This window comes from Crocodylus porosus, unplaced genomic scaffold, assembly GCF_001723895.1.
Source record: "Crocodylus porosus isolate Cpor-Errol unplaced genomic scaffold, CroPor_comp1, whole genome shotgun sequence".
Taxonomy (NCBI): domain Eukaryota; kingdom Metazoa; phylum Chordata; order Crocodylia; family Crocodylidae; genus Crocodylus; species Crocodylus porosus.
The window spans coordinates 109,887,734-109,901,071 of record NW_017728947.1 but is presented as its reverse complement, the minus strand read 5'-3'; the positions used below and the strand labels follow the sequence as shown (position 1 = coordinate 109,901,071).

Sequence of the window (13,338 nt, the reverse complement as noted above, 5' to 3'; positions counted from 1 at the left end):
GCAGCAGCAGCAGCAGCAGCAGCGGGCGCTTGGCGCAGCCCCGGCGCCCCCGCCCGTCGCCATGGCGACTGCATCCACAGGTAACAGGGTGGTACCCAAGGATGCTCACAAAGCGCCCGGCCTTCCCACATGGGCTGCACCCAGGGGCACGGGGTGGGTGGGCCCAGGGGTGGGCACGGCGCTGCGTGCCTGGTTTTGCCCAGGGCTGCTTTTTCTTTCTTTTTTTCTTTTTGATTTTTTTTTTGGTGGGGGGGGGAGGACCCGCAAATGGTGGGCGGGGGCTGCGGCTTCGTCCCATCCGTTTGTCACATTTGGCAGGTGCCTCCGATTTCACTCTGCTTTGGGGCTGCTGCCCAGGGGAGCGGGAGCCTCTTGTGGCAGATGCGGGGCTGCTGCTCGGGCACCTGTTTAGGAAACGCAGAGGGCTCCTGCTAGAATTCAAGTGCTTCTCGTTATATTTTTCTTGATAGCACTTTTTCCTCCTCTTCCCCCCTCCTCCTCCACTGCTAGCCCGTGGGGGAGTTGACATGCCATCTCTGCACTGGGGAATGGGCTGCTCTGATTTAAATGCCCATCCGCTGAAAAAGAGGGAACCCCTTTTTGCAACTTGAATGTATTCAACTTGTCTGGACTAAGTTGGGCGGGGGGGGCTTGAGCTATAAACTAGTCATAGTTATGCAATAACTGCAGAGGCATTAGGCACTGCATTTTGGGTTGGGTCCCCTCCTGATCCCTTGCAGTCAGAGGCAGCAATTCTTTGTGCTTAATCACATGCGTTTTATGTTATCTGAACATTTGCAGGCAGCTCTGTTGCAATACTGCATCATTCCCCCTCTTTCCGGCTTTCCTAAGGGGGTGTGCTCAACATGGATGTTTTGCTACTGCCTTCCTGGCTCTTGGTTGCTTTGGAGTTCAGTAGTGCAATGGGATCTAACACCCGCTGGCTGATGTGGAAAACACTTCAGTGTTTTTATAGCTTTGGACAGGCTGTAAATCTGCTGATGCGCTGCTTATTAGCTAATCTCGGTGGTAGGTTGTAGAACGCAACTTTACACTGGCAGGGAGGCAGATGGCTTGAAATGTGAGGCCACTCTGTGGTTTGTGCTTATAAAAAGGGCATGGATGGGGGTTTTGAGGTGGGTTTCTCTCAAGAGTATAATTGCACAAAGAGAAACCTCATACTCTGCCTGTATTCTCTAGTGGAGAGGAACACGGCAATCTTGAAGCTAAGAGTATATAAGAACAAAGAAGGGTGGTTTCTGAAATGGTATAAATCTCCACTAAGTGGAAAAAGCTATGGTTTCACTATGCAGTGAAAGCTGCTTCGGGTTTAAATTCATCCATCAGACTCAGACATTCTGAATGCAGTGCATTAGGAAGGAAGTAGCTCGCTATGGAAGAAAATAGGGAAAATATTGCTTTTGGACTTCTCTACAAAAGGGCTTAGCAATAGATTTATTTGTGCCAACAGTGGGGAGATGGAGGGGAGGGGGAAGGAGGGAAGCAAAACTCAGCAGTAGAAATGCTGTCTGATGTTTACTTGTTGGTTGTTGCAGACTGATTAGACTTCAAATTAACAAATTAGCATGATGCTATTGTGTTTTAAATCTCTTAAATTCAGTATATTTTCAGTTTTATTGTATAATTGAGCAAAGGGAGGAGGAGCTGATAGTACTGGATACAGCAGCATCCCATTGAATGTATCCTCTCATCCATGCCTGACTCTTTTTTGTAGTTGTTGTTGCTGTGTTCCTATGATTTCCCTACTGCAAAACACCTGGATAAGTATGACTGGTTATTTTATTTTCAGTTGCTGAATAAAAGATTCTCCTATATTGCTGAATATTAGCTTTTAGTTTGCTGAAATCAGTTCAGTGCTATTGCTTATCAAGTGGTTTCCTGCTTGTTTTACCCAGTCAAACAATTGGATGGAAACCAAAAACTGGGGGGTGGGAGGGGGGGATTTGACTGGCATAGCTGGAGCTGGAGAAGTTTGGGAAGCTAATCGTCACTAGGTAGAGAGGCAGCGGGGATAGTTCATCGGATAAATGGAAACAAATAAAACAAAACATGGAATGATCAATCTGTGTTCCAGCTACCCTGCTTAGATGTTATATACCCCCTTCCCAAACCCTTGATCTGTTACTTTTATTTGCCAGGTGAAATGCTTTTTGGGGTAAGAACTCATGTGTACTAGTCATTTCCCTAATACATATAAAATAAATACATAAAAATGAATAATATCAGCAACTGACCATTACCTGGTCAATGAGCCCTAACACCTTGCAAGCTTTCTTTTGTCTGAGATTTTTTTATAAACTTGAAAGCCAGCCAAGGATTGTCAAAAGATGAGGGCATATTTTCCAGCCAACCCAGGGCTGTGTTTTGAGCCTGGCTGGCTGGTTTGATATCAAAACTCCACCGAAGGGTTTTTGTGTGATTGAGGAATGAAGCACAGCAATTCTTACAGGGGTTTCAGTCTCTTTTCGGGGACTTCCTTTCAAATTGGTATTGACTGAACCTGAAGAAAAAGTTCATATCTGTTCGTGATGGGGGAGAGGGAATGAGAAAGAGTCGTGCTTCATAAAGCAATAATAATTAGACCCTGAAATTTGCTCAGGCAAAATCTGTGCTTTGGGAAACTACAGGTTTTGCATCTGTCCTTTCTGCTGCACGGCTCCTGTATGAGAAACTGCGGAGGTGAATCTGTGTCTGTAGAGAGTCCAGATGAAAGAGGTGAGCTGCTTTGGTTGTTGCCCAGCACGTTAGTTGAATGGCTTCTCCTCTTAAAGCCTCCGTCCCAAAAATGTGGGTTTGGTTGAGGCCAGGAAGGGCTTCAGGCTGATATTGCAAGGACTGGAGATTAAAACAGCAACACAAGATTTTTTTTTTCCAGCAGTTGTATGTTTCTGAAGAGAGCTCCATGCCACCCAATACACCATCTGGACACGGGTTCTGTTATTTATTTTTATACGTTGACAGTAATTAAAATTCTTTGAAAATTTATTTCCAAATATATTACGCAGGCTGATATTGAGCGTTTCCTGGGATAAATACATCTGGCTTCCCTCAGGAAAACAATGACACAATGGTAGAGGTAGATGCAGTTGCTGGCGCACAGGTACGGTAGAGGGGTATGAAGGGAAGAGAGCACGGGAAGTCCTTTGTGCCCTTGCTGCACCAGCATCCTGTGAGAACAAGTATGGGGTGGGTTTGTTCAGATGATGGATACCTCCAGTGGGGCAGAAGTGGAGCATGGCCTCCCTGTCCTTCTGCACTGAGTGGTGGAACAGGGCCAGCCCTGAAAGATCCCTATATCCCATGGCTGGAATAAAACCATGCACACTGTAGACCTGTGCCCCATGCCCCAGTTGCTGGGGTCTGGTAAGAAAGGCAGTATCTCAGATGCCTCTTTCCGCTTAGTCTTCCTGGTTGTGAACAAAGGATTGAAAGTGAGTCTCAAATGTCACTGAGGCAGGGAGGCCTGGGCCTGAAAGGCTGGAAACTCTCTGGAGGGAAGGGGGACAGCTAGGGTGGCCATCAAAGAGGACAGTCCAGTTGTCCTCTGTCCTCTATCGATATGAAACAGGACACCTTTATGTCTGCTATTTTTCTCTTGAAAAGAAAAAAAAGAGGACATAAGGCATTGGGTTTCTTATTGATAGAGGACTGAGTAGCAGAAAACTGGACTGTCCTCTTTGATGGCCACCCTAGGGACTGCTCCGTGCAGCTTAGCGGTGTGTTTAATGACAGGAGCTGTTGCTCTGGGGTCCCAACCAACACCACCCCAACAGCACATAGCTGGAAGAAGTGCCGCACCCCTTCAAGCAAATAACCAAGCAGCAAGGGTGTAACTACTGGGGCTTGCCTGGCCACCACCCCTGCCCCTCTAGCAGAGAGGAGACCACTGCTTCTTCCAAGGAAGGAGGTTCTTGTTGCTGTTCCAGCACGGGAGTGAGGGACACCGTGGTGCCAGCACTGTACCTAGACTCCTGGCAGCTCTGGGCAAACTTTTAGTATTGGGCCCCCCTTCACCAGAGATAATGATAATAGTAATCAGACAACAGAAAAAAATTACCATTTTTGGGCCCCCTTTCTGTCTGGGCCCCAGGCAGCTCTCCGGTTCACCTGTGCTTGCGTCTGGCTCTGCATGGTACTGTAACACCTTCTTAAGGATGCTTCCCTTGCCAGTGCTTTTGCAGGGGTCAGAGCTGCAGGACAGATCCACCAAAGGGCTCAGGGTTTCCCTGGCTGCACCCTCATAAATGGTGTAACTACTTCTGTGGGCTCTCCTAGGACTCTGGAGGCATCCAGCCTGCTTGGGATCTCTGCAGGCAGAAAATCTCCTGGGCTCCAGGTGCTGCAGTGCCCTTCTTGCCCTTCTTCAAGTGGTGGTGGCTGTCATGTCTACACTGCAACATGATTAGTCTCACCTGATTCCTTTTGCCCAACGTGATAAATGTTCCTCGCAGAAAATGCTGCACAGCCAAAGCCTGCAGGAAAAAGAGAGCTTAGATTGAACAGGTCAGCTCATACATCAGTCCATCCAGTCTTTCCCATCTAATTACCAGGGGGAACAAGGGCAATGCAATTTCTCAATTTTAGAAAAAGAATTTAAACTGGTTTTTAGGGCAGCAGCATCTTGGGAAGAGAGATGGTTGGGGGCTGATCTTGTATTCCCTTTCAGGGAGAACTCCTGTTGGAGTCCTTAAGCTTTGCTGGGATGTGGGGAAGGGTTGGATCAGGGCGCACAGATCCACACGTCGCAGGAGCGGCATGCTTGCTTCTGCGTATGCTCTCATCCACAGATTGCTGATGTGAAGTTGGCTAGAGTCATTCCCACTCTCTCTGAGGCTTGATATTTGACATTTATCTCCAATTCCCCCTGTTTCTCTCAGCCATGAGTGACTATGTACTAGCACAGGGTTTTTCATGGCATGAGTGCTAAGCTATGGGCATTTATTTATTTTTAAAAAATGCTTTTTAGAACAAAGCAGACTGTGAACCTGCCCTACAAGCCATCTTCATTAGGGGACCTAAAACATGCACTATAACTTCCCATGCATTCTTCAAAGCTCATTTAAAGACCTCAGGCCAAATATTCATCATGTTTAAATGAATGATCACAGTGGACTTGTCCATGCTTATGCCAAGTATATTGTGTGCGTGGGTTGTGCTGAGTAATCAAATTGAACAACCCCAGAAAACTTCAGAAATATCCCTGTACATCACAAAGGTGAATCAGATAATCTAATAGAGCTTCTTGCCAGCTTTTTCCTCCTCCCTGCTCCCGCCCCACACCTTTATGCTATGATGTGGTACAGATCTTTCAGATGTGTTCTGTTTTGGATCACAGCATTTGTATCTCTTGACTGTGTTTATTGGCTTGCCACAGAACAAAGACTTTGGAACAGCAAAACTAGTGACAGTGCCACCGTCTCTGGTTGTGCCTCTGTCTCCCATTCTGTAAAATGGGAAGAATGATCCCTTGACCCCTTTGTAGAGCAGTTAGAGGTTGATAACTGAAAGATTCTATGTAACAGCAAAATGTCCTTGCCTTTGAATAAAAACTGAACTGGAATATGGTTTCCTAAGTCCATAGAAATCATATCTGAGGAAAAAACTCTCATTCCCATGCCCCAGTATAGGAGTGGTATCACTCTGATACCAGCAGTCTGTATACAGGCAACATTTTGTTATTATATTTAACTAAACTGCTGACCTTAAACGGGGTGGGGGAAGTGGTCAAAGCCATCAGGTCTTATATTGACACAAGTTATTCAGCCTACAGGACTGGAACTGAATTGAGGTGGGAGACGAGAAGCACTATGAGCAGTGACTCACTTCTGATGCAGGAGTCTCATCACTCAGTAATGCAGCATTTTTACATACAGGCAGAAGAGCAGGGAGAAGGAAGGAGAGCAGCTTCTCATGTCCTAGTTCCATCAACCTATGGATTCCAGGATGTCCTGTATTGTACTTTTAGTTTAGCTATCTGCCTAGGCAGCAGGCTACTTCTGCAGCTTTACTACCCCAGTGGTTGGGGGGTGGGTGGGTTCTAATCCCATTCTTTTGGAGCTGCAGCTACTTCAGATATTTTCCATTGAGTGATTTGCATATTAAATTAAAGAAAAACTATTGAGATTTGTAACCAATCTGAGTTTTTTTCCCTCTGGTAAGTGCTAGCATGAAGTGAACTAGCATCTACAATACTGTATAGTGAGAGGAAGGAGAGTGGGAAAGAGGGAACTCAGTGAATGGATGGAGGAAGGAAGAGTGGTGCAAGCTGATGTTGTACATATGGTAATGTCTGTACCAGAGAACTGTTCAGATGCTCGCTGTGCCACAGTATTGAGTGGAAAAGTTTGGGTACATGCCACTGACACACAAGACACTTGCAGTCCTCTTCAGATATCTGGGCTCGTGGCATCCACCAATATGTTGGTTGATAGCTTTTGCATCCTAGGGCAGGTTAGATACCTTTCAAGTGAGCGGCTTAATGCATACATCAGTTCTTACTTACTGATCAGTCAAGACTGCTCCTTTTTCCTCCAAAGTGGGGCAAGAGCACATTCAGGTTTACATTTTTAATGCGGCACTTCTGTTCTCTCATCTATTTCTGTCCTGGATTCCCTTCCTAACAAGTAGGAACACTTTACAAATGCTGGGCTTTCCTTCTTTTAACTGAAGGAGTTGACAGAGAAAGAATCTCTTTCCCCACCAAGTGGTAAAACTCTAATTACAAAAAGCAAAGGTTCACAAAGTGTATGCACAGTATGATTTCAGTGCTGGGACAGACTTGCATACATACTATTTCAGGTTCTAGACAAAGTTTGTCTTTAGGGTCATTCATTTCCTCCTCCTTTCTCTAGTCATTTAAAGCAGGTCTGTCAAACAGAGTGACCGGCAGCTGAACGCTCCCCCACCTCCCGCCAATGTCCCCCTCCCGTCTGTGTACCATGGGGGTGGGGGTGGGGGGAGGGCATGTGTTGTACCACTTGGTGGGCTTCTTCTCCCCACATTGTGCCACTGTCCCCACATGCTGCACTATGTGCCCCCTTGCCGTACCATGCTGGTGCTCCCATGCCATGCCATGCCATGCCGCTCAGGGACCCTGTGACCTGCTCAATCATGGGCTGCCTTAGCCCCATGGACTCTGCCATTCTGCCCCCAAGGCTGGGAAGCTGGAACCAGACACTGGAAGAGGGAGACAAAATGCGGAGGTTCTGGTGGCAGCACCACCTGGGGCAGTGACGGGAGCAGAGCCTAGACCTGGAGCCCATGGGCCCCTGGGTAACCACATGGAGGCTGGATGCAGTCCATGGGCTGTCTGTAGGGCAGCTATCCCTATTCAGTAAAGTATTTAAGCACATGCATAACTTCTGGAGGGAATAAGCACTTGTTGTGTTCTTTGTTGAACACAGCACATGCTTAAACAGTAAGTATGAGTTTTGCTATGTCAAGAGCTAAATGACTCCTAGATCTTTCACAGGCTGCATAGACCAAAAGAATGATCGGAAGTAGAATATTATGTTCTAATTTGTGACTGATGCAGCATCCTGCAATATCACGTGAGTCTGAAGTTGATTATCTTTTACTTGCTCGTGTAACCTTTCTTGTTTCTGCTTAAGTGTCATAATGTAAAGTTAATGTAATGTAAACTCAGGACCTCCAGAATGCATGTGTTAGAGCTGACAGTGCAGCACAGGACACTTAACTACCTCAGTTCATCTACGTATAAAATGGGTGTACTAATACTTACTTACCCCACTAGAGTTGTGAGAATTATCACTCGGAAAAAGACATTAAGATCTTCAAATGAAAGTCATTACAGAACTGCGGTGTTGTCATCTAATTTAATCCATTCAGTGCATCCAGGTCATACCAGGCAGAAATGGGAAATGAGTTTTGAAGCATAGCCCATCCCAGCCAGCTTCTTTCAGATAGGAGGAAAGCAGTTTGTATACTGAATATTTTCTTTCTAATTTATCTTAAAATTGGGTTTTTCCATCCTTATTTAAATAGCAGCTGGTAAAGGAGTTCTGTGAATGTTTCTTTTATTGCAGTAATTAGACGCCTGCCCTTGATGCAGCCTTCAATTATCATGAGATCTTATATAATAAAATGTAGCCATGTGTTCTGAGATTAGTTTGACACAATTGCCATTAACAGCCACTGTTTTCTTAGTGTCTCTTTGTGCAGCACTGATGCCTGTCCGTAAGAAAAGATGTGCCTTGCTGAGATGTGCGGTCCAGAATGTAAATGGAGGTAGATTTAGCCACAGGAGAAAGCCTATACCATGTAAAACCATATAACCATATAAGCTCTGGTCTTTGTGGGCCCTTATAAGGTAGACAGTTTGCAACGATGGGAATTGCACCCAATTTTCCTTTGTGAAGTAGGGTGCATTTGGGATAGTCAGCATCATAAAAGGTGTCTGAATTGTGATCAATAACAGGAAAATGCATGGGGCAGGTTGGTATCAGATGAAATGAAAAATTTCCTTTCGGCTAGATAAGCCCAGGAATGCACAAAAGGTACCAATTATTCTCCCCTGTTGTCAATGCTAATGAGCGTCTTCCTCAGAGTCTCTTTAGAACAGTGGTTTTCAACCTTTTTACATATGTGGGCCCCTTTGGAAATGGGTGCAAATTTCGAACGGCGGTGCACACCCCTTTGAATTGTAAGTGTGAGTATTCACATACTTTTGATTGATCACGGTCATCTGTTGCGGACCCCTTAGACATAGTCTGTGGACCCCTCGGGGTTTGCAGACCATGGGTTGAAAGCCATTGCTTTAGACTGATGTAAATCAGCTTTGTGCAGTTGATGTAGTTTTTGATGTAAAACTCTGCTGCAGAGGCGTGCCCAAAGCTCTGGTGTCTGATGGAGAGCTGCAAATGTGGCAATGGAGAATTTATCAAACAGAAAATGATACAAAAAAAGCTGCATTTTCTCTTTGCTCCCACTCTACCATGGGTCAGTTCATGGCTAGTTGTGTGACCAACCCCACCTCCATTGCTTCATTCTTCACCAGTGTCCATCCAAATGGATGGACTTTGCAGCATATTTGTGAGGTGACAGAATTCAGGTGATGGAAGTCATTGGGGGTTATATGTACCTATTGGAGCCTAGATATGCCTTCAACCAGGGCTTAGACAGGCTCGCAGAACCAGCTATAATGGAATATAGACTAAGAAACAGACTGTGTTTAGGACTCGATCTTGGGCTACTGCCATTGACTTCACCGGAAACCCGGATGAGGCCCTTTTGGAAGCAAGCAAGCAAGACTAAAAGAGAAGTTTCTTGTCTTTTAACATCCAGCTCCTCTTCTGTGCTGTTTTTTGCTTCTCCAGTGGGAGTGCGGTGAAGGAGGAGTTAGGTACGCTGACCTGACAGGATAGGGACAGAGTTGCCAGCAATTACACTGTGAGGATGGCTGGTGAGAAGGCTTGGCATTGTTTTTTTGCTCATCTAAATGCCACCCACAAATGGCACGATGACTAAACAATCCCAAGATAGTCGTTTGTACACCTGGGATACAGGCAACACCTGACCCAAGCACACTTGCCGCAGCAAACATCTCTCCTGCTGAATTTGAATTTAAACTGGGGTTCGCTGGCAATAGACAGGTGCATCCTGGAGTAAGGGGGAATTAGGGATGAGGCCACCATCTTGATTGCTGGCTACCCTTTGTTCGGCCCTGCCCTTTGGTGCGGATTGGTGGCAGCCACTGTTTTGGATGCTGCCCTTCGTGCTGCTGCGCCAGCTCCCAGGCAGGCTGCAGCAAGGACCCCTGGCTCCCGCTGGCAAGCCAGCATTTTTTTTTTAATTACGGTTTTTTTGGTCGATTTTCTGGGAAATCGCGGTCGATGCCATTCTTTGCGGCGATCACAGAGATTGCTGTTTTTGCAGTTTCTGCAAAAACTGCAAAACTGCAATTTAAATGTGTCCCTAAGTAGCGCAGGAAATGCTCCTAGATCTTTCACAGGCCGCATAGACCAAAAGAATGATCGAAAGTAGAATATTATGTTCTAATTTGCGACCGATGCAGCAGCCTGCAATATCGCACAAGTCTGAAGTTGATTATTTTTTATTCGCTCATGCAACCTTTCCTGTTTCTGCTTAAATGTCATAATGTAAAGTTAATGTTTTTCATAGTTGTTTCTCCTTATTGATCTTATAAAAGTATCCTTCACATTTAACGTCTTACTGCTTTCTTATGATTTCATGATTATCCCCTAAAGCAAGCAGATATGATCTATAACTCTTAGGTCTTAATCAGCTCACAGAAAAAATACTGGGTTAAAAGTAGAAGTTCTAAGGAGACCGTGTCAGAATCAGAACAAGCCACAGAGCAATTAATTTCTTCAGAGAACTGTCTTTATGGGTGCAAGTATATTTGATTTTAGAATCGGTGGCGATGGCATATGTCTCAGTTTGTCACTCGCCGATTGGATCACTTTGAAACCATGCGACTGACTACCAGCATATTCACAGAAGAAAAACTGGATCTGTATGTCCTGATGCATTTTGAACCCGATTTTAATGGCTGGCATCTAATTCCATGCTTTAAAAATATCATCCACACCATCCCATAGGTAAACTCTGCAGGAACTAGAAAGTGGCAAAGAAGAGTGTTTGCCTCCACAGGGGGATGGTACTACTGAGTCAAAAGGGGGACCCGCTCACTTTTTACGTGGACAAGATAGGGTTCGAGAACGTGGAACTACATCTTTATGGATGGCAAGTGATCAGAGAAGAGCTTCCTGCAATTTGAGTGTTCTGTTTAATTTTTTACCACTTACTTCAATTTTTAACGAATTCCTTTTCTGCTGAAAATTTTCCAAGCAAACAAGAAAAAAAGGGCAATGGAAATGTTGCAAGAATAATACACTTCAGAAGCAATTTTGGCTTGTTTTTGAGGGCAAAACAATGCACATCAAAATCTAGTTAGTGTTTTCTTTTCAACCAGTTTAAATGTCAGTAACATTTTAGAAATGCACATTTTACCCATTGTTAATCCTGTAAGAGACAATAGGCTCTGTGTAGGCCTAAATTGGAGCAACATAGGTTATAAAAGTAAGTGTGAGGCAGTGGGTGTTGTGGGTCTTAGTAATTCTAGAACAGAACAAACAGATTTGCAGGATTAAAAAATAAATATGCAGTAGGGGCAGTACCCATGTAGGACAGTGGTTCTCAACCAGGGTGCCACAGATCCCTTGGCCCCTGGTGTGAGTACTCCTGCTGCTGCTATAGTGCGGTGGAGCTGCGCAGTGTGCTTGGTATGCAGCCAGACCGGGAAAGGCTGCGGCAGGATCAGGTGCACCTGCCTGCATTGGGGTTATCTGATGTACCTAAAGCAGGCACATCTGGCCGCAGCCCTTCCCTCTCTGACCCCACACAGTGCCTCCTGGAAACAGAGGCTCACAAGACGGGTGGAAACTGTCCTGTGCTTCTCTTCCCAGGAGTGTGGGTGGCCTGGGGGCTGCATACCAAGAAGGGGTGCTGCAAAAGCAGAGGTTTCTGTCTGCTTTGAGCTTATCTGATAAGCTCAGTGCAGGCATGGGTGGGTGCTCCTGGTGCCGCCACTTCCCCAGCTGAGAAGCGCTGGGTGAGCTGCGGCAGCACAGCAGTGGTTCTTAATTGGGGTGACACCAAATTACAAACAAGCTATGGAGGGGTGCCCTGAATCGGAATCTAACCTGGCTGAGAACTACTGACATAGGATCTCCTGCAGCCATTTCAAAGTATATCTTGGAGCAGCTACCAAGGCCATTTTTGGCATTTTATTCTTATGTTTACGACAGCAGCATAATGATCCAGTAGGCATCTGGACAGCAGCCTTTTTTTTGTACCCCCAGCCAAGTCAGTCTCCAGGGTGGTGGCCCTAGTCACTCCTCTCCCCAACCCCCTGGGGCAGTTATGCCTCTGATTTTGAAGTCATTCTGCTATTAAAATCCTTGGTGCATGACAAAACCCTGTTGTTCTGTTTCCACGTATGCAGGCCAGAGCTAAGGGGTAGTGCTCTATAAAATACTTGAAATATACTTTTAGTTTGAACATAGTAAATGGACCATATATATAATCTTGAATATTTAGTAGCACTCCTCAGCCATGACGATAATCGCTCACACTTTCTATTTACATGGGTTTTTATGAGGTCATTCCTCACTGTGGCATCTGAGGACTACTGAAAAGCAACTGAAGGATGGGAGGCTGAACACATGCATCACTTCACAAACGTGCAGTACTGTGCCTTTTTTGCCTCTTGTGTTGTAATGGATCATTCTTCCCACCTATTTTCAGTGGAACATGTAGCATGTTGGATGCTAGGCAGATGAATGGAAACATGCAATGCACTTGTGCATGTCTGCTGTTCAAGTACACCGTTGGCTTGTGGTTGATAGCCTGCGAGCAAAAAGATATTTTGGCAGGCTGGAATAATTTACGATGGCTCTTTATGGAAGTGTGAATAATTCAAGCGTGGTTAATAGATCAGCCCTGGTCCTTGAACTACCAAACTATCTTCACTGCCTTCTTGATTATATATTTTCCTTTTTAATTTAGCCCTAATCTAGGAAGCTTCCAGGGTCATCTTTAAAATGTTGAGCTCAACATTTTACTAAGTAGAAAAATCCTTCTGTGTAGAAGAATGCTAATAGCAATGGTGGAGGTATGTTCTGGTTACATGCTGGATGGTGGGAAAGAAGTAGAGAGCAGATTATATATAGCTAGAACTGATCACAGCTTATTTCCTAAAGGCGGTTGCACCAATGAGTCTTGCACTGACAACTGTGGATATTTCATCATGAAGATATTTAAAATGGTATAGAGAATAGCTGTGAATTTGTCAGGTTTGTCTTCTGCTAGTGGAAGTTATCCATATATAGTGTTGTGAATATTTGTTGGTCCCAGTAGTATTGATTTGATTTTCCCAGTTTTCATTACTGGTCTGTTTTTGGGACATGAGTGTGAAGCGCGTTGCGTTTCTTCCCTCTGTGTTAGGTCCGCAGAGAACAGTTCTCTACAACTGCTGTCAGATAACAGACTCGATGAGTGAACGAGAGGTATGCTTTCGTAACGAAGTGCCCCAGGTCAGGCCCCATGCTGGGAGTTACGACTAGAACCGGCTGTGGAAATATCCTAATGAAACATCTTTTCTTTGGTACTTGCTAGTTCATCAAAACTGAAACAGTTTGCAGAAGCAGCTCAATTTCTTTTTGGGCAAGGACCCAACAGAGCGCATCCAGAAGTCCAGCAGGATCCTACTGGATAAGCAGGTTTCTGGCCAGCTCACCTTGCAGCCCATTATACAAGACTGTTGGGCTTGGGGAC

At 45.3% G+C, this 13,338-nt stretch overlaps 1 protein-coding gene across 3 annotated transcripts in view; it reads left to right on the top strand.

Moving 5' to 3' along the window:
• Nucleotides 1-13,338, top strand: part of RTN1 (reticulon 1) — a 261,493-nt gene that overhangs the window by 34,969 nt on the left and 213,186 nt on the right. For 2 of the 3 annotated variants that reach the window (XM_019550914.1, XM_019550912.1), the window contains exon 1: nucleotides 7-80. The exons of the other annotated variant lie outside the window; for it this stretch is intronic. In XM_019550914.1, the coding sequence (XP_019406459.1) occupies nucleotides 62-80 (19 nt within the window). In that variant the 5' untranslated portion in view covers nucleotides 7-61. Of the gene's footprint in view, nucleotides 1-6; nucleotides 81-13,338 lie in introns of those variants that run through there. 3 annotated transcript variants of the gene reach the window in all.